The sequence below is a fragment of the Boleophthalmus pectinirostris genome, unplaced genomic scaffold (assembly GCF_026225935.1).
Source record: "Boleophthalmus pectinirostris isolate CB_2022bp ecotype Guang Dong unplaced genomic scaffold, ASM2622593v1 HiC_scaffold_18, whole genome shotgun sequence".
NCBI lineage: Eukaryota > Metazoa > Chordata > Actinopteri > Gobiiformes > Gobiidae > Boleophthalmus > Boleophthalmus pectinirostris.
Window position 1 is genome coordinate 7434600 of NW_026571133.1, and position 19900 is coordinate 7454499.

A 19900-nucleotide genomic window follows, 5' to 3' on the forward strand; every position below is an offset into this window, starting at 1 on the left:
AGTCGGTAAAACGTTTGTCCAAGGTTGGCGGTTCGAATCCTGCTCTCGAAATAAATATCATTGGTTGAGCGAAAAGATCCACTGACCCACAGGTCGGTGATGCGATTCCAGCTCCCACAGATGAATGCTGTTGTTGTGTCCTTGGGCAAGACACTTAACCTTAAGCAAAAATGTTCTTTTGTCTTCTTATATACTTTAACTTCTTGGGTTCTTTTTAAAGACAATGCAGTAAGTGTGTTTACCTTGTTGAATGTTTCGGCTGCTAGCTGCAAGCCATCTTCAGAACTGTCACCGGTGTTGGTGGTGACGTGTCGTATATCAGCTGTTGTTACTTCCTGTAGGCGTGGTCTGCCTGATGGACCTGGCAGGTCGCTCAGACTGACCACGCCTCCCGTCGCCCGGTGTTCTCTGGAGGAGGGTGTCCCAGGTGTGTGAAAGGAGGAACGCGCCGTCGTCCCGGTTAATGCTGTCCGTGCCTCGATTCCTGATTTCAATGGCCTCCTTGATCCAGCGTTTGGACTTGTTGTTTTTCCGATCCAATGACCCGAGCCCCGTCCCAATCCATAATGTGGTTGTTCCTTTACAGTGGTCTGATAAAGCAGAACAGGAAAACCTAAAATCCGCCATATCAGATATCTGATATACGACACGTCACCACCAACACCGGTGACAGTTCTGAAGATGGCTTGCAGCTAGCAGCCGAAACATGTCAACAAGGTAAATACACTTACTGCATTGTCTTTAAAAAGAACCCAAGAAGTTAAAGACACTTAACCTACCTCGCCCCCTGTGTCTGCGTACATTGGTGTCTGAATGTGTGTGTGAATGGGTGAGTGGTTCCTTGTTGTAAAGCGCTTTCAATGCCTTGAAGGTGGAAAAGCGCCTGTATAAAAATGTGACCATTTTCCTTTTAAAAAATGAGAAAGTCAGAAGTAGTTCATTTAAAACGGTTTGCAGTTGCCTAAAGTTATTCCTCGCTTATCCTTTGCATTCAGAGCATCCTAATTATTCATAGTGATGACGATTTTATGAGCTTTTTTCACAGTAAAGCTAACAGCAACTAGCATTCTAATGTGCACTTCCTGATTATCAAATAATAGAACGAGATTCAGACATATTTGGACCTCAAGAGCTGCTTATATCTTTACTGGGGCATGTATAATAATCCGTGTATCATTCGTTCATTTCAAAATAAAACTAAAAAAAAAAAAAAACAAAAAACAACTATTTTCTTCATTATTTGTCTAAACCAGGTTTAAACCAGAACTGAACCAGGACTAAAACAGGACTAAACCAGTTTCTGGTCTCGGTCCTGGTCTTGTCCCAGTCTCAGTCTTGGTCTCAGTCCCGGACTTGTCCCGATCTCAGTCCCAGTCTCAGTCCTGGTCTCAGTTCCGGTCTGGTCCCGGTCTAAGTCCTGATCACCCAACAGTCTATGCAGGAGCACCTCCGGGCCTGTCCCGATACTCAGTCCTCATTCAGTCCTGGTTCAGTCTTGGTTTGGACCTGGTTTAGACCTGGTTTAGACCTATTTTAGTCCTGGTTTAGACATGGTTCAGTTCGTATCAAAGTCAGTTTGAGTGACGTAAATGGGAAACGCCGTTATCTGTTTTTTCCATTATTCATTTAAACACAAAATGGAAAACTGAAAAAAACGAATCATTATTCGTTTTTTCATTTTGATTTTGGAGACAAATAATGAAGAAAATAGTTTCTTATTTTTGGTTTTATTTTAAAAGAGGAATGAACGAATGACACACGGATTTATAACAATAAAATTGTAGAAGAAAAAAATCAGGTAAAGGCCTTTTTAAGTAATGATGCAGGATTTGCGATTTATTGCTTTAGAAGTGATATCAGTTCCCAATTTCTGTTTTTTGTTTTGTTTTGAAGTCATTTGAAGGATAATATGAGGTGAACCAAATCTTTTTTCCTTTGTTTTTCGTTTACTCAGATGCATTGCTGTCGCCTATTACAGATAATATGGCGATATGGCTTTGGACGCGCAGTTTGTATTACCGTTTCGCTGTTTAAATCGTTCAGTTTTGTCTGTTTACAAGTGTGTGTGTGTTTGTGTGTGTGTGAGTGTTCGGTACAGTAATTATAGCGATGTGGTTGGTTGGGGAGGTGCAGTGATTTATTATCTGGGGTCAGGGTTTGGCCTCGTGGTATAAGGTCTTGTCTAACAGCCAGCCCACCTCCTCATACGCTCACTCACTTAGCAGGGACATTGTGTTGATACGCCCAAGCTTAAAAGCCCCGGTCGCCCCTCCGCCAGCTCAGGTTTGATAAATGACTCATTGGAAAGCAGAGGCAACGCTACGCAGAGATGCTAGACTTTATAACAAAAATGCGTCTGGAAGAAAAAGCGAGCTGTTCATAAGCAAAGGGTGGTAGAAGTTCATTTGGTTAATTAAAAGTAGGCCTGTCACCTTAACAGATTCTGAAGCATGACATAATGCTACAGAGAAATACTGCGATAAATTATAATACTGAAATAACTTTATGCCTCTGATACAAGGCAAAAATAAACAAATACATAGAAATAAGAAGCAATAATGAGCTATAGAAGTTACTTTTTTAATGCCCTACAGCTCAAATCATCATATTATAACATATATATTCAAAATCTCCCTCTTTTTTTAAAATGAAAATGTGCAATTTGAGTTTTAAGCTCCAAAATGTCAACACATTTGGGCCCGGTCAAGCAGAAGTAAACAGCAAGGCCAAAAATTCAAGTTAATGCATCTGATATAAAAATGTATTCAACAGATACATATGTACTCTAGTTTATGAAACTGTTTACCTTTTTTCTGTACCATTTTTGGTTCTAAAGTTCCATATGTTTTAAACAGACCATGTATGAAACATGGAACAAAAATTATTTCCCAAATTTCAAAGACCTGCAAATCATGTAAATAAACTGATGTATTTCATCATATCTTGTGTTATTCCATCTTTGAACTGTTGATGAAGGTACATGATTTAAAAAAAAAAAAAACTATTTAAAATGATAAAAATTTGCTTGGAAGGACTGACATATTTTATAGAAATAGTTTCCTTTCATTTTGAAGTAATATTAAAGTATTCGGAAGAAAAAAGTTGACAAATTATGTAAAATCATGCACCTTCTACTTGTTTGCACAATTTTCCCTCCGTTACTTTTCCCTCCGTTACCATGACCTTTCTTAATAAAAAATCTCATGACTCAAAAAGTAAGAGGTTTTTCAACCTAATCTTGTACCATATGGTAGAAAACTATATGAAGCAAATATTCAAACCAGTTTGTTAAGGATATGTAAGTGAGAACCAAGCTAGTTATCACTGTTTGTATTTATTGCCCAAAAAGTGCTGCATATTTCATTCCCTCCGTTACCGACATGAGTTTTTAAAATTTTTTGTCAACAACTTGAAAGAATATCACAGGTTTAACTTTACCCTGTTGGAGTGTTAACTCTTTCCTACATTCTGATACTTTACTTATTTCAATAGTCCCTCTAGTTTCTGAATAAGAGCTATTTGAATGTAAAAAATCTGTCCCCTGTTTCCCTCCGTTACCACTTGACCAGACCCATTTCCAGCTTTTATTAAACAGTAAGGTGACACAGTAATTTTTGTGACTTAAATCCTCACTAGTCTTTGGGAAAGACACCTAAATTCAACCAACTTGTCTTAAGATATATACTCTGTCGTTCTTCATCAGGTTCAGTTGTGATCAAAGTGAAGAGTATGAAGTTGGAGGTTTCTTACTGAACATATTTATTTATGTTGATGAAGGAAACTGGAAACAGCGGAAACTCACAAATCATGTAGTAAAATATGTAAATTACCATGGAACAATCCAGGAAAAGCAACATCATCTCCATGGAGACACAGAGAACGCATGCAAACTCCAGTCTCTCTCACTCAAGACTGATTCATACACCTTTAAATAAGATAAGATAATCCTTTATTGTCTCCCATGAGAGAAATTTGTCTTACGCTTTATCACAAAGACAGGACAACACAACAACAAAAGCACCATACAAACTCCACTATAGAACATAAATAAGTAAAAGACCAAGTATGACGACGAGTGACACACCAACAGGACCTTTAAATCACTCTTTACAGACAAGCCCTTCACAGTCTTGTATTCTATTAATAACTGCACACTCCTTAATCCTATGTGTAGTTTTGATCGCACGTTCCCTAAGCCTTTTACTTTTATTTTTTTAACTTCGCTATTTGAGTTTAGAAGATTAACGGTTCATGACACAAAAGAATGTTTAAATCTGTTCAGTTTACAATTTGGGACCCTGAACCTTCTGCCTGACGCTTCAACTCACTGGCCACTTTCCTGCCGAGCTTCCTAACAGTCTCCTCAAAAATTTGCTGCAGTGAGCTCGGGGCCACACGCGCTAGTTTACCCACTCTTTTAGTCAAGGTAAAAATTTAAGTTTAACTGGCACGTTATCAAACCATTAGCCAGGCTGGTGCCACCTTGTGCCTCCGCTCAAATTCATTTTTCTCCAGCGACTAGGTCAGGAACCAGAATACACTTGACGGTTTGCAAGAACCTCAGAAGTGCGAGTTCGGGCACCAGCCAATCAGCGAAGAGCCATATATTCTTTGCTGTCAATGATTCCAGAGATTGAGGATTTAAAGCCGGAATAAAGAGAATGTTTGGTGAATTTCATCAAGGGGAAAGTTATTATTCCCCTTCTTCCTACGGGATTTGGGAAAAGCTTAATATACCAGTCAGCCCTGTTAACGGCGCATTGCATACGTGACTACCAAAATAGCAGCAATTGGTTAAATTATAAAGTACCCGCCTACTGTTGAGCGAACGAATTCTAAAGGGCCGTTCACACCAAAGCGTCAAAAAACGCCTTGACGCCTCTATTTGGAGCCTTTGCATTTGAGTTTAGACGCCCTCGACGCGCGTCTTTGACGCCGTGGACGAACGGGACAAAAATACTTGACGCGCGTCCGTTGCCCTGGAAACAAGAGCCCGGTCCCGCTCTTTTCACGAAACAATGTCAGACCAGACTGATAGAGTGTTTTTTATGACATAAAACAACAGCGGAGGAGATCGGGTCGACGACTGGAGCGTATATATATTTATACTTCGCTAATGACACTGGATCAGTCCCGGTCTAGTCTCGGCCTACTCCCGGTCTAGTCCTTGTTTAGTCCCGGTCTAGTCCTGGTTTGGTCCTGGTCCGGTCCTGGTGTAGTCCCCGCGATCGGCTCGGTGATTGTGGCGTATATATTTATTCTCTGCTCGTGTTTGTGGTTCTCTCTCTGGTTCTCGGGTCTTGCTTCCTGATAATAACGTCGCTGCGTCACTGGATACTCGTCCCTGATCGTCTGACGCGAAAAGTTCAGCATTTTCAACTTCTTGACGCTGACGCCTTGGACGCGCGTCTAGACCGCTGACGCCAAAACGCTCAAGACGCGCCGCGTCGACGCCAGATTCGCACCGCGCTGATGCCGAAAACGCGCCGCAAAAACGCAAGACGCTCTAGTCGCACGTCCACATAGACTTTACATTGAAAGTGGATGCTTTGACGCCTTGGTGTGAACGGCCCTTAACACAGGTCAGACGGTTTCTACGAAGTTCAACCGGCTGATGAATCAGGCTACCAAACCATGTTGACATGCCATAAATGCCCAGGACTGTCTAACCCAGGACTCCTTCATCCACCTTTAAATGCCCAGGACTGTCTTCGTTTGGGGCTAGGCTATGAGACTGCTAATCGCAACTAGTCTGTGAATGTTGACTACTTGATGATATGAACATCATATGCAATATAGAAATCACATAATTGACATTTCCCCTGTCTGAATTTTGCGTAGGGTACTGCATACAGTGCTCGTGGTGAATATTATTAACTATATTAACATTATTCATCCTTGTTAATCCTGTTCTGTTCTTTCTTCCTCCTCCTCTCCAGCTCTCTGACTAAAGACTCCTCCCCGATGCAGCCTCTGGAGGTGAGCAGCCTCTCCACTCCTCGCAAACTCCTGGACACCTCTCAGTTCAGCACACCAGGATCCGGCAGTGGTAAAGCTCTCACTTTTTTAAAGAAACTATACTGCCCTACAAAGAAAGAATGCCATAATATCATGTTTGGTATATAAGTATTTGAGACCTCCTTTATCATGTGAATAAATATCATGAGCCAATTTGATTGTTTTAACAAGAAAATAAAGGGCTATGACAACCTTAACATCCAAAACCATACGAAAAACCACAGCAGAACGGCGTAAGAGTTCTTTTTGTTAGTTTCACAATCTGGCGAGTTAAGGTCTTTTGCCTTTGTAGGGCAGTGTAATGAAAGGGTTGTCATCAAATCAAAATAATGTGTGAGTTTATACAAATTTTGTTAATGGGAAAGATCAACTGAAGGCCTAGTGGTTTGTTTATTAAAGGCTCTACTTTCTATATAAACAGTATATTTAAAAAGGGGTATTTTTTTCTAACACATAACATATTCAGATCACCATGTTACCTTTTATTGTTTTGAAAAGGCTATATTTGCTGAAAACAACCTATTGATATGTGTAATAAGTTTCACCTTCACTTTTTGACGCCTCTCTCTGTGCTGTGTCACTTTCCCTTCGGAGCGCCATCATAACACAATCAGCGCTAATGAAACTACTGCACATCGCATCAAGTTGTTGTGCATCATGCTTTTGTACGTTTATGTGGAATTGTTTGGGACTATGGGTGATGTTCATGTGAGGGATGAGCAGTTAACCATAAGGAAAGTTCGAATAGGGCTTGGGAGAGATCGCTAAATTACTGAAACATACATGTTGGACATCTAAAACCTCTTCAGACATGTGACTGACTTTGGGACAATGTTATAACATGATAGAAAGCTAAAAAAATGAAACATATTTGCACAAATCTCTCTTTAAGTATTGCAACAGGGGTGAGAAATTATTTTTTCCATGGGGCCACGTGAGAAACAGAAAATACTGTGGCGAGCCGAGCCAAAATGCTTTACTCAATTCTGCATGATATTAATTGTATTTCTTTATAAAAAGCAGTAAATATTGTTTTGATGAGCTGCTAAGACTGGTAAGAGTTTATGTTATGACTAAGCAATGAAAAAGTGAGGCTGCCTTACAAAAAATGTAATTTAAAAAACACCTCTAAAATAAATTTGCAGTTCTATGTTCATATTTCTTCACTTCCCTTCTGCTATAGTACTTGTTGTAACACTAGATAATGCATGCGTGAGTGCGTTTGTGAGGTTGAATGGTTCCTTGATGTAAGGAGCTTTGAGTGGCAAAGGAGGAAGAAAACCAGCCATTTACGTTCTATAGCTGCTTATTTGTCCTCTTATGTTGTCTACTGTATTATTTGCAATACGCTGAATACACCCCTTTGTTACAGCAAGGTTCGGGTTCATCATGGAACATTACGACATCAGGTGTACACAATATCTATGGAAATTCCTGTGTAGAAGAATTCACATTACATTACATCCATAAAAGAGTAAAAATGATTTTCTTTGGCGCTAAATAAACATAGATTGGGTCTTTAAAGGTCCTATATTACACAAATTACACAAAATGGATTCTTGTGAGCTTTAAGGCTTGTTATGTCATCAAAACCATACCCGGAGTTGTGTTTTGTTTCATTCACACATGTTTGAGTAATTCTTTTTTAATGGTCAAAATGCTCTGTTCCACCTGGTGACGTCATGTAGTGGTAGTTTTCAAGTTAACAGCTACTTTTTTACCTTTTGTTCACTGCAGATTGGCAGTTCTAGAGCTGAGATCATCCAAATGATTCTAATGAAGGTGTAAAAACGCAGTGGAGCACTTCCTCTTTTACCACATGACATCACAAGGTGGAACAGACTGTTTTCCGTTTGAGAGAAGCCTAAATATGCAGGGTTTGTGTGTTAAATAGGGCATATCGATACGTATCATACATACGATACGATACCTCGATACATTACGCTACGATACGATACGATACATACGATACTACGATACGATACATAGGCCACACATACGATACATAGGCCACGATATTATCTCGATACATATGCCACGGTACGATACATATCTCGATACAGTGAGCTTTCATTTCGATACGATATATTTCAAATCAATTCAATACGGTTCAAAAAAAACATAAAGGCTAAATTATGGCTAAATACTACTACTAAAAGTCTTTCTTAAACCACTTTTTGTATAAAGTGAATATATGAAATACAAACATTTTAATCCCCAAAACAGTGAAAACATCAAATGTGTTTCCTTCCTCTAAATTGTAGCTCTGAAACAAAATAATTTTGTAAAATATACCAAAAAAAAAAACTCCTGGCGATATATTGATACAGCAGCCCATGATATCTAGGGGTGTGCAAAAATATTGAAATATCAATATATCGTATCGTTTAATGTGATGATACAGTGTTGATATCGTGGGCTGCTGTATTGATATATCGCCAGGAGTATTTTTTTTGTTTATTTTGCTAATTTTTTTTTTACACTGCTACAGTTTTGTTGCTTGTTTAGTGGAAGAAAACTCGTTTATGCGACACATTTGACATTTTCACTGTTTAGATGAGTAAAATGTGTGTTTTTCATATGAACTTTGCACAAGAAGTGATTTAACAAAGACTTTTAGTATCACAGCCATAATTTAGCCTTTATTTTTTACTGAACCATATCAAATCAATTTGAAATATATCGTATCGAACCAAAAGTGCACTGCATCGAGATATTTATTGTTTTGTGGCCTATGTATCGAGGTATGTATCATATTGCCAACTTCTTAATGATACCAGTCCTAACGATATCATATAATACGATATATCGATATTTCAATATTTTTAGTTTTAAACATGTGTTAATGAAACAAAACACAACTTCAGGCATGTTTGTTATCAGAAAAGACATCATAACATAGAAAAATGAGAAAATATCACAATTTGATTAAATGATGTAATATTATTGCAAATCGCCATTATTTTGACCATAATATTGGTGAAATTTCAGTATCATCTCTCAGCTGGGTTTGCCTGTGATCTTCAGTCCCATTGCTTGTTAGACTGAACACATACATTTTCTCTATAATGTCCACATCAAACTAAACCGAACCCCCTATATGCAATCATAGCCGCCACAGAAGTCCGTACTGTATATATATGTATATATATATATATATATATATATTTCGAGCTTGTAACATAGCAATTACCATATGGCCTTTGTGTGCACCATTAGTACTTTTCATGTCTCCCACCACAGCAGGGGACGGCCTTGATTACGTTCTGGTCAGCTCCTAACAGCGTCTGATCTAACTGTACAGACTCTCTTTGGCTGCAGGGGCGTATATATAGAGAGACCCCTGCATTTCTCCCAGGCAGGGCACAGTGGAACGCAAACAAGAAGATAATGAAAAAAGTTAATCCGGCAATAACTTGACGTTCCCTCGTGGTGTTTCTGAGTTTTATATTAAGCCTGGCACTTTTTCGCCACCCACGCTTGGCATCGGAGGCTAGCTAAATTCACTGTTTTTCTACCGCGAATGCCAAGTGACCACAAGCGCTGTTCGTATCACAACATTGAGGTGTATTATTGTGTTTTAGGTAACAACACTGAAAAACCATTAGCAACAGAAAGAGCAGGAGGGAAAGTAAAATTATTTTCCACATAGTAAAGATAAATGAAAAGTCTCAAGAAGCGCATTTTGTAACTTTTCTGGTGGAGGGTTCAAACCAAGTCAAGTTTCAGGTCAGATCTGTGGAGAGGCAACCCTGCTCAGTCAGAAAACCTGTTTTTCATTTTAATTTTTTGCTATATAACAAATACAAGCCAGAAAACGTACATAAACAATGTAAATTTTGTCTTAATTTTTACATTAAAGGTGCATTGTGTAACTTTTCTGGTGGAGGGCCTGTCAAATATTTTTCTCCTTGTAAATGTTATTGCTTTGTCTGAAATGTTTCACAGTATGACATTAAACTTTTCTAGCTTTATGGAGACCAAACCAGACCAAGTTACAGTTCAGATCTGTGGAAAGGCGACCCCTCTCACAGTCAGAATGCTTAATGTTTTTCTAGGTATTTTTGAGCTATAAAACCACCTGTAATTGAATAAATGTAAGTAGTCTATTTAATGTCGTATTGTGGAACATTCTAAGCAGACCAATGACATGTCTATAGAAATAAGAAGGTAACATAACTCCAACCAAAAAGTTACACATTGCACCTTTAGAATAAAAAATGCCAAAGTAATATATGTTCTGTTGCTTGTTAGGTTAGGGCTGTCACTAAAATTAATATCCAGACATTGTTTGATGCTAAAAACTGGTTTCAAAAGATACTCATTTAATGTACCTTTTTGGTAGGGGGTCCGTCAGCTTCTTGTTTCTACGGCGATATCATTGCTCTGCTTGAAATGATCCACAGTGTGACATAAAACTGCTCTAACTTGCATTTTTTAATTCATTCATTTGGTTTTGGTTAGGTTTTAAAATACGTAGAAAAAAAATACGTAGAAAAACAGACATTCCGACAATGAGCAGGGTCGCTTCTCCACAGATCTGACCTGTAACTTGGTTTGGTTTGGTCTCCATGAAGGTAGGAAAGTTTAATCCATACTGTGAAACATTCCAGACAAAGCAATAACATCTTCTGGGAGACAAGCAGACAAGCAGGTGGCAGACCCTCTACCAGAGAAGTTACACAATGAAGCTTTAATCAAGGTACTTAAAAATAAACAGGAAACTAATATTATGGTATTTTTTTCTTAGTATTGAAAATGAGTTTGATTTATGTTAGTATTCTGACACAGTAGTACAGGCAACCTTTAAATCATAAATACTCTGAGCTTTAAATCATGTTGGTTTCTTTAATTTATATACTATAGTAACAGTAGTCCTGCAACTAACATTTATTTTAGTAGCTGTCTAGTCAAACGATTATTTCTAGATCTCATGCCACAAGATCTCGTGAAACAAAATTGCTTCAAGATGGTGCACGCATAAGAAAAATGCTCTTGTGACATTTTATATCTATGTGTTAACTCTTTTTTTGTTCAATCCAAATGTAAAGTGGTAGTGAGTTACACCTCCTTGAGAAGCCGTAGTTCTACAACGCAGCCGTAAAAAGACACTGACAACGAGCATGTTAAACACAAAGCATAAAGATTGTGAACTGGGTCGCAATTTATGTATTATAATTCATGTCAAAGTCTCATTCTTGTGGCTCCAATCTTGTATCTCGTCTCGTTTTTGTGGGAATCTATTGTACATTTGTTTAATTCTAGAGCAGGAGTCTCCAACCTGTAGCTCTCCACCCCATTCCACGTATCTCACCAAGGGGTTTATGAATCTACACGTATTGTCCCGAATAAGTCAAATTTGATTAAATAAATTCTATTACCATTGTACATGTATCATTTTGATGCCTAACTTTGTACACTAATAAATTGGTAATGGTTTATATTTTATAGATATTTAACTGTATTTTATTTAAGGCTCGCCATGATTCTTAGATGTGCTCAATTTCTGCTTTGTGACTGCTAAAACGTAGCCTGATTCATCAGCCGGTTTCACTTCGTGGAAACTGTCTGACCTCGCAGCATTAGGATTCGTTCACTCGGCGGTAGGCGGGTACTTTTTATCATTTAACCAATTGCTGCTGTTTCGTCGTGTCTAGGGATGGGCATTAATCGAATATCGATTAATCATTAACGTTTTTTTAATCTAAATTATCATCATTATTATTATTATCAGATTATTTATGTTTTGATTAGTTTTTATTATGATTTTAATGTATTTCTTATTCTGTAAAGCACTTTGAATTACTTTGTGTACGAATTGTGCTATACAAATAAACTTGCCTTGCCTTGCCATTATTATTACTATCTGCACTACTAATCTGCAATCTGGGGCCTCGTCATCGACATTGCGCGACTCTCACCTGGCAAAGCTTTTTCGCACTGGACACCGAAACATATGTACCTGCTTTGTACACTGTGCACATGGCCTCACACTTGTCCCGAATGGAAAGCGTGGAATTTCTTGTACAAGTCATCGTTAAATACGCATTTGTGCTTCAGCATGTTGCAGGCTGACAGACTGTTTGTGTCTGCTCGCTCCTTCTGAGTGCAGAGAGCTACCTACATGTACGGACCCCTGTTTGTCCCCGGACACAGATGTTTGGTCACCCTACGCACAGCAACCTACATTCGGTTTGTCAATTACAATGAACGTAATCGATGAAATTCTTAATGATCAATTATTGATTAATCGACTAATCATGCCCATCCCTAGTCGTGGCGTATGTAATGCGCCGCTAACGGGGCTAACTGGTATATTAAACTTTTCCCAAATCCCATAGGAAGAAGGACAATAATGTATTTCCCTTTGATGAAATTCACCAAACATTCTCTTTATTCTGGCTTTAAATCCTCGATCTCGGGAATCGTTGACAACACAGAATGTATGGCTCTTCGCTGATTGACTGGTGCTCGAACTTGCACTTCCGGGGTTTTTGTGAACCGTTTAGTGTATTCCGATTCCTGACCTAGTTGCTGGAGAGAAATGAAATTGAGCGGAGGCACTAGGTGGCGCCAACCTGACTAAATAAAATGAGTAGCTCTCTGGCATTTTCGTTTTGTAAAAGTAGCTCACTGGAGGAAAAAGGTTGGAGACCGATATTTTAGAGAATAATTACAGATAGTGTATTATCCATGAAACTCACAAATTGCTTCTTCTTTTTTTACATTGCGTTTTACTAACACTGCTGACTTTTGACTTGTGTTTTACGGTTAACAATTGCTCTTATGAACAATTAATTCTGTAGTTGACTAGTCGCAATTATTCAGTTAATTGCCTCGTACATTCACCCATCAAACCCAACTCCAAAAATACATCAAGTTAGAGAAAAGTTTGAGCTTTTAAAGTAAAAACTATTGATTTATGCACAATTTTTTGAGGAAAACTTCTCTCCCCAAAAACATGCAACAGTAACGCTTGTGCCTGTAGCGTATTTGCAGCATAGCATCCATCAGTGCTCTTTTGCCATTTTGCATAATAACATTAGAGCACCTCATTTGTTGCTAGTAATTCTCATAATTATTGCGCAAACTACAGTTAGAATGGAGGAAATGAGGAAATAAACCCAAAGTCCATTACCTTGTCATAAACATTAACTCTCTTAACGTGCTTCGATGGGGAATTGGGACGCCCTATCTAATGAAAATTGGACCATCATTGGCTATTGCTACTCTCAATTTAGTTCCTAATGTAGCTGCGTCTTATGGAGGCGCTGCAGAGGAAAGCAGGTTGTGTAATTGCACGGTATAATTAAGGCTATGATTTATTTGTGTGTTGTGTTTGTGCGAATATAAATGTATAAATAATTACGTTGTTAATGAATTATGGTATAGGAAAGTTGCCCAAATGTGTAGTAAAGTTGTTTATTTAGATTACGCAATAAAAATTAAAAACAACAACAATGCTTCAGCCTACATTTTTGCCCTGGTATGGTAGAAAGAAGTCTCCTATACGCTCAACTCCAGTCAAATGAAGCTCAGCGAGGTCGGCAGCTACAGGACCGAATTGGAGCCAGGTCAGTTTTAGGATTTGGAATTTATTTATGGACAAAATATCAAAATAAAAACACCAGGATCATGTAAAGGGGATTAATACGAACATTTTAAGACCAAAATGATGAGGCTTACGGAGAGAGGAGTGACGATTTTTCAATATAAAGTAAATTGGAGCCAGAATCGATGGAGCCAGAAACGCTCCCATGGTCACTTCCTATTTAGAACATGGCGGCTAGTGGGTTAACAATGTCCATTTATATATACGGTCTATGGGTCCCACTGAATATTATAATAAAGGTGTCGTATCAGATTTTTAAAAAATTAGTTATAGGACCGAATTTAGAGGCAGGTCAATTTTATGATTCGGAATTTATTTATGGACAAAATATCAAAATAAAAAGGATGGAGCATGTAGAGCGGGTTAATACGAACATTTTAAGACCAAAATGACGAGGCTCACTGCAGCAGTTACAGAGAGAGTGGTGACGATTTTTCAATATAAAGTAAATTGGAGCCAGAGTCGATGGAGCCAGAAGCGCCCCCATGCTCACTTCCTATTTAGAACATGGCGGCTTGTGGGTAAACAATGTCCATTTATATATACGGTCTATGGGTCCCACTGAATATTATAATAAAGGTGCTGTATCAGATTATTATTTTTTTTTTTATTAAAGGCAATGTAACATTTAATAAAATACAATAATCACAAAAACAAAACACAAAAACGTAGAGCAACACCCACAACAAACACACACCCCAAACACAAACACAAACACTGACACAAATTTAGTAAAATAAAACAAAAATAATGTGGTAGTGCAGCATAACCGCACTGCTAGGCCTCCTTATATTGATATTTTGGCCAATTTATAATAAAATTTTTCCTTTTCTCCTTCTCTTTTCTCTTTTTTTTTCCCTCCCACACTTTTAACTAATATTATTTTCTGTGTAAACAACCGGTCAAAAGTTTTAGAACACCATTTTTGTACTGTTTGATGTTGTTTGTTGACGTAGTATAAACCTTTGATTCATGAAAGTGTCCACCTTTGGCAGATATAACAGCTGAACACACTCGTGGCTCGTTCTTTTTACAATAGAAATCAAATATTCTTCATAAAGTTCTTCCCAAGTCTGTTGCAGAAGTTCCCATAAATGTGTGGCACTTGTAGGTTTCTTGGTTTTCACTCTTCTGTCCAGTTCATCCCAAACCAGCTCGATGGGGTTTAAGTCTGGACACTGTGCTGGACAGTCCATGTTTTCAAGTTTATCATCTTGTTCTTTTTTCCTGAGGTAGTTTTGGCAGAGCAGTGTTCTAAAAACTTTTAACAGGTAGTGTTATGCTGTACCAGATTTTTACTGTCTTAAAAAAGAAACATGAAAACCAGAACTAGTTTGCTGAAGTCCAAAGTCCTCAAATTACTTCATAATGATTCATCAGAATGGGTTTATAAGCACTTTTTACAGCCAGCGTGACCAGTGTGGAGTTTTACCATCACGATAATGCTAAGAAACACTAGCATGCCAACAGTGCACTTCTTAATTCTTGAGTGGAGTCATATTTTGACCCTTTAACAGTATATCAGTACTGGGGAAGAACATATTTTACTCAACTACGAACAAAAATAGTGTATGGCCATTTTAAAATCTTACATGCTTTATTCGCTGTAGGTGTGTTTTTATTGCTTATGCACCCGGTCAAGCAGAAGTAAACAGCAAGGCCAAAAATTCAAGTTAATGCATCTGATATAAAAATGTATTCAACAGATACATATGTACTCTAGTTTATGAAACTGTTTACCTTTTTTCTGTACCATTTTTGGTTCTAAAGTTACATACGTTTTAAACAGACCATGTATGAAACATGGAACAAAAATTATTTCCCAATTTTCAAATACCTGCAAATCATGTAAATAAATGGATGTATTTCATCATATCGTGTGTTATTCCATCTTTGAACTGTTGATGAAGGTACATGATTTTTCCAAAAAAATGTATTTAAAATGATAAAAATTTGCTTGGAAGGACTGACATATTTTATAGAAATAGTTACGTTTCATTTTGAAGTAATATTAAAGTATTGGGAATAAAAAGCTGACAAATTATGCAAAATCATTTACCTTCTACTTGTTTGCACAATTTTCCCTCCGTTACTTTTCCCTCCGTTACCATGACCTTTCTTAATAAAAAATCTCATTACTCCAAAAGTAAGAGGTTTTTCAACCTAATCTTGTACCATATGGTAGAAAACTATATGAAGCAAATATTCAAACCAGTTTGTTAAGGATATGTAAGTGAGAACCACTAGTATCACTGTTTGTATTTATTGCCCAAAAAGTGCTGCATATTTCATTCCCTCCATTACCAACATGAGTTTTAAAATTTTTTGTCAACAACTTGAAAGAATATCACAGGTTTAACTTTACCCTGTTGGAGTGTTAACTCTTTCCTACATTCTGATACTTATTTCAATAGTCCCTGTAGTTTCTGAATAAGAGCTATTTGAATGTAAAAAATCTGCCCCTGTTTCCCTCCGTTACCGCTTGACCAGACTCCAATATTTATCTGCGGAGTCATTTGTCTGTTTCTGTGGCCGTACTGTTTCTTTACTGGCTAGAATGTGATGCAAAAATGCCATTAGGTCGACCTACTGTCTGTAAATATGACCTAAAGAGGTAGAATAACAATAAATGTTGCCTAAATAAATCCAATTTAAAATCCACTAGAGCCAAACCTAAGTTTTTTTTAAACAATTCAAGATTTACTGTGAAATCACTAAATATATCGGCAGCTCCAACTCCCATTTTATCGGCATCGTATCTGCAACAACGAAATCCATATCGGTCAGGCCCTATAAGAAAGACTTTGAAGTTTAGTATGGGTTTCTTGCATTCATTTAGTCTAAAATGTGATCATAATTTGTCGCAATATCCAAGCACATTAGTATGGCTGTAGTTTATCACTTGTTTTGTGCGACTGACTTTTGTTTCTTCTCTCAGTTCAACAGGATGGCCGTGAGATGAACCAAGGGGACCTGCCTGAAGTCGACCCAGAGGAAAACAGCGCAGAGTTTATGGGGATTCTGATCAAGGTGAGACAGTTTTTTGTGATGTTTAATTAATTAACTCGGACAGTGTAGTAATAGTAGTATTTTTTTTTTTCTAACATAAACTTGAAGGTGCTCTGTGTAACTTTTCGATTGTTGGTCCGTCACCTTCTTGTTTCTATGGATATGTCAATGCTCTGCCTGGAATGTTCCACAGTATGACATAAAACAGATCTACCTTAAATTAATTTGATTACAGATGGTTTTATAGCTCAAAAATACCCAGTAAAACACCTATTCTGACTCTGAGTGCGGTCGCCTCTCCACAGATCTGACCTGTAACTTGGTCTAGTTTGAAAAGCAATTTGACCAGAAAAGTTACACAATGCACCTTTAAACAGGGCTTAATAGAAAATGTTTACCATTTAAGAAACAAAACATTGAGTTGCTATAATTCTAAAAAAAAAAAAAAGTTAGTAGAAGAAAAAATATTTATTTATTTACTCCATTTATTACATATATTTATTCCATTTATTCACTTGGAAAATTACTGAAACTTAATAGAAACATGCATTTAATAATTATTTCATTAAAGGTTGTATAGAGGATTTTTTTTAAGGGAAAAGAAATACAGTGACAGTCCTTGTGCGCATTCAGAATTACTGTTGAAGTTTCCTGTCTAGAAGTAATTCAGCGACCGACGCGTCAGTTTTTTAGACCCTTCGTCTGCTTCGGTCGCGCCATCGCTGGACGAGATCTCCAAGAATCACCTCAGTTTGGCTTTGCTCCTTTTCTTCTTCTTTCAGCGACCTCAAAACGGACTTTCTTTTGCGGCGAACCGGTCGTGGATTCTGGTCCGCTGTCACGACAAACTTTGTGCGAAATGCGAGGAAGCGACAGTTCGAAAAAGCCTCTAAAAACCGCTGCGTAAACCACGTAATCCCCGCGCTCCGACGAGTCAATTATACTAGGGAGTTTGATTGACAACCAACAGCCAATAGAAAATGAGGGAGCCTCGTTTTCTATTGGCTGATGTTTATCTGGCCTCACTACGTCCACAGTTGATAGATTTTCGTTCTTTTTTTTTGGTCATCATAATTACAAAGCTGCTGCGTCTCTGTAATGGTATTTTAATCTTTCACTGACAGTTTGAAACTAAAAAAAAAATCCTCCATACAACCTTTAAGTGTAGTGAAAAAATAGATTTTCAAGATGTGTTCACTCTTAATTTGGTCCTGTTTGATCCCAGTTTAGTCGTCATGTAGACTTGCTTTGGTCCTGTTCTTGTCTTAGGTCAGTCCTGATCTAGTCCACGTTTAGTTCCAGGTTTTGGGCTCAAGTTTAGTCCCAGTTTTTATATCTGAAGTCTAATCAGGCACTGGGTTTCATTGGCAATTCTTTGTGAAGTGTCTATGTTTTCCCATTTTTTTACTTTTATTTTATTTATGCTTTTACATTGCTCCTTTGAAAAAGTTTTTAAAAAAATGATTTGCTATATCAAAGCTCGGTTTGTTTTGTAACATTCCTAACCCCTTTTATCATGTTGTATTTGATTGTATATTTTGTAGGCCTTGGCAAAGCTGAAGAAAATCCCAGAGACCATCAAAGCCATAATGGAGCGACTGGAGCCAGAGCTGAAGCAGATCGTGAAGAGGTCCACCACTCAGATCGCAGACCACGCATACCAGAAAGGAGAGAGTCTGGGACAGGAGAGCCAGCCCAGGTAAAGGAGAGGAGAGGGGAGGGAGGGAGGGAGGAGAGAGGGACGGAAGAAGGGTAGAACCTTGTACAGGAGAGCCGGCCCAGGTAAACGAGAGGAGAGGGAGCGTGGAGAGGAAGAGAGAGGAAGAGCGATGGAACCAAAGTTTAGATTACATTAAAGAACAGTATTATCTTACCTGCCCAGGAAATGCAAAAGAAAGTTGAGAAAGAGAGGAGGAGAGAAAAGAGGAGAAAGAAGAGGAGACAGCATTGGAAGAGAGAGGAGGAGAGGAGAAGAGAGAGGAGAAGAGAGATGAGGAGAGAGAGTTGAGAGAGAGAGAGGGGGAGAAAGAGGAGGAGAGGGAAAGAGAGCGAGGAGGAGAGAGGGGAGGTGAAAGAGTTGGGAGAGCGAGGGGAGGAGAAGAGAGAGGAGAAGAGAGATGAGGAGAGAGAGTTGAGAGAGAGGAGGAGAGAGAGAGGAGAGAGATGAGGAGAGAGAGAGAGGAGAGAGAGAGGGGGAGGAGAGAGAGTTGGGAGAGAGAGGAGAAGAAAGAGGAGGAGAGGGAAGGAGAGAGAGGAGGAGAGAGGGAAGGTGAAAGAGTTGGGGGAGAGAGGAGAGAGAGAGAGAGAGAGAGAGAGAGAGGAGAGAGAGTTGAGAGAGAAAGGAGGAGAGGGAGAAGGAGAGAGTTGGGAGAGAGAGGAGGAGAGAGAGAGGAGAAGGGAGAGTTGGGAGAGAGAAGTAGAGAGAGACAGAAGGAGAGGAGGAGAGAGAGTTGGGAGAGGGGAGGAGAGAGGAGAAGAGAGGGGAGAAGAGTGAGTTGAGAGAGAGAGGAGAGGAGAGAGAGGAGGGGAGAAAACTGGGAGAGAGAGGAGGAGAGAGAGGAGTGGAGGGGAGAGGAGAGCAGAGAGAGGAGCAGAGCCTCACAGAGGAGGGCCAGCCCAGGTAAAGGAGAGGAGAGGGGGAGAGGAAAGAGGAAAGAGCCTTACACAATGGAGTGAACCCAGAAATGCAAAACAGAGGGAGAGAGTCTGATTCATGAGAACCAGCGCAATGGTGAAGGAGAGAGAGGGGAGAGGAGAGAGAGTTGGAGAGAGAGGAGGAGGAGAGGGAAGGAGAGAGAGGAAGGTGAAAGAGTTGGGGGAGAGAGGAGGAGGAGAGAGGAGGCGAGAGAGGAGAAGAGAGAGTTGAGAGAGAAAGGAGGAGAGGGAGAAGGAGAGAGAGGAGGAGAGAGAGAAGGAGAAGGGAGAGTTGGGAGAGAGAAGTAGAGAGAGACAGAAGGAGAGGAGGAGAGAGAGTTGGGAGAGGGGAGGAGAGAGGAGAAGAGAGGGGAGAAGAGTGAGTTGAGAGAGAGAGGAGAGGAGAGAGAGGAGGGGAGAAAACTGGGAGAGAGAGGAGCAGAGAGAGGAGTGGAGCCTCACAGAGGAGGGCCAGCCCAGGTAAAGGAGAGGAGAGGGGGAGAGGAAAGAGGAAAGAGCCTTACACAATGGAGTGAACCCAGAAATGCAAAACAGAGGGAGAGAGTCTGATTCATGAGAACCAGCAATGGTGAAGGAGAGGAGAGGGAGAGGGGAGAGAGGAAAGAG

At 39.1% G+C, this 19900-nt stretch overlaps 1 protein-coding gene across 1 annotated transcript in view; it reads left to right on the forward strand.

The window, feature by feature from the left end:
• exoc4 (exocyst complex component 4) overlaps positions 1–19900 on the forward strand; it is a 352622-nt gene that overhangs the window by 18910 nt on the left and 313812 nt on the right. Inside the window, exons 5-7 of the mRNA XM_020940971.2 lie at positions 5940–6049; positions 16569–16660; positions 18184–18338. Coding sequence (XP_020796630.2) covers positions 5940–6049; positions 16569–16660; positions 18184–18338 — 357 coding nt within the window. The remainder of the gene's footprint in view (positions 1–5939; positions 6050–16568; positions 16661–18183; positions 18339–19900) is intronic.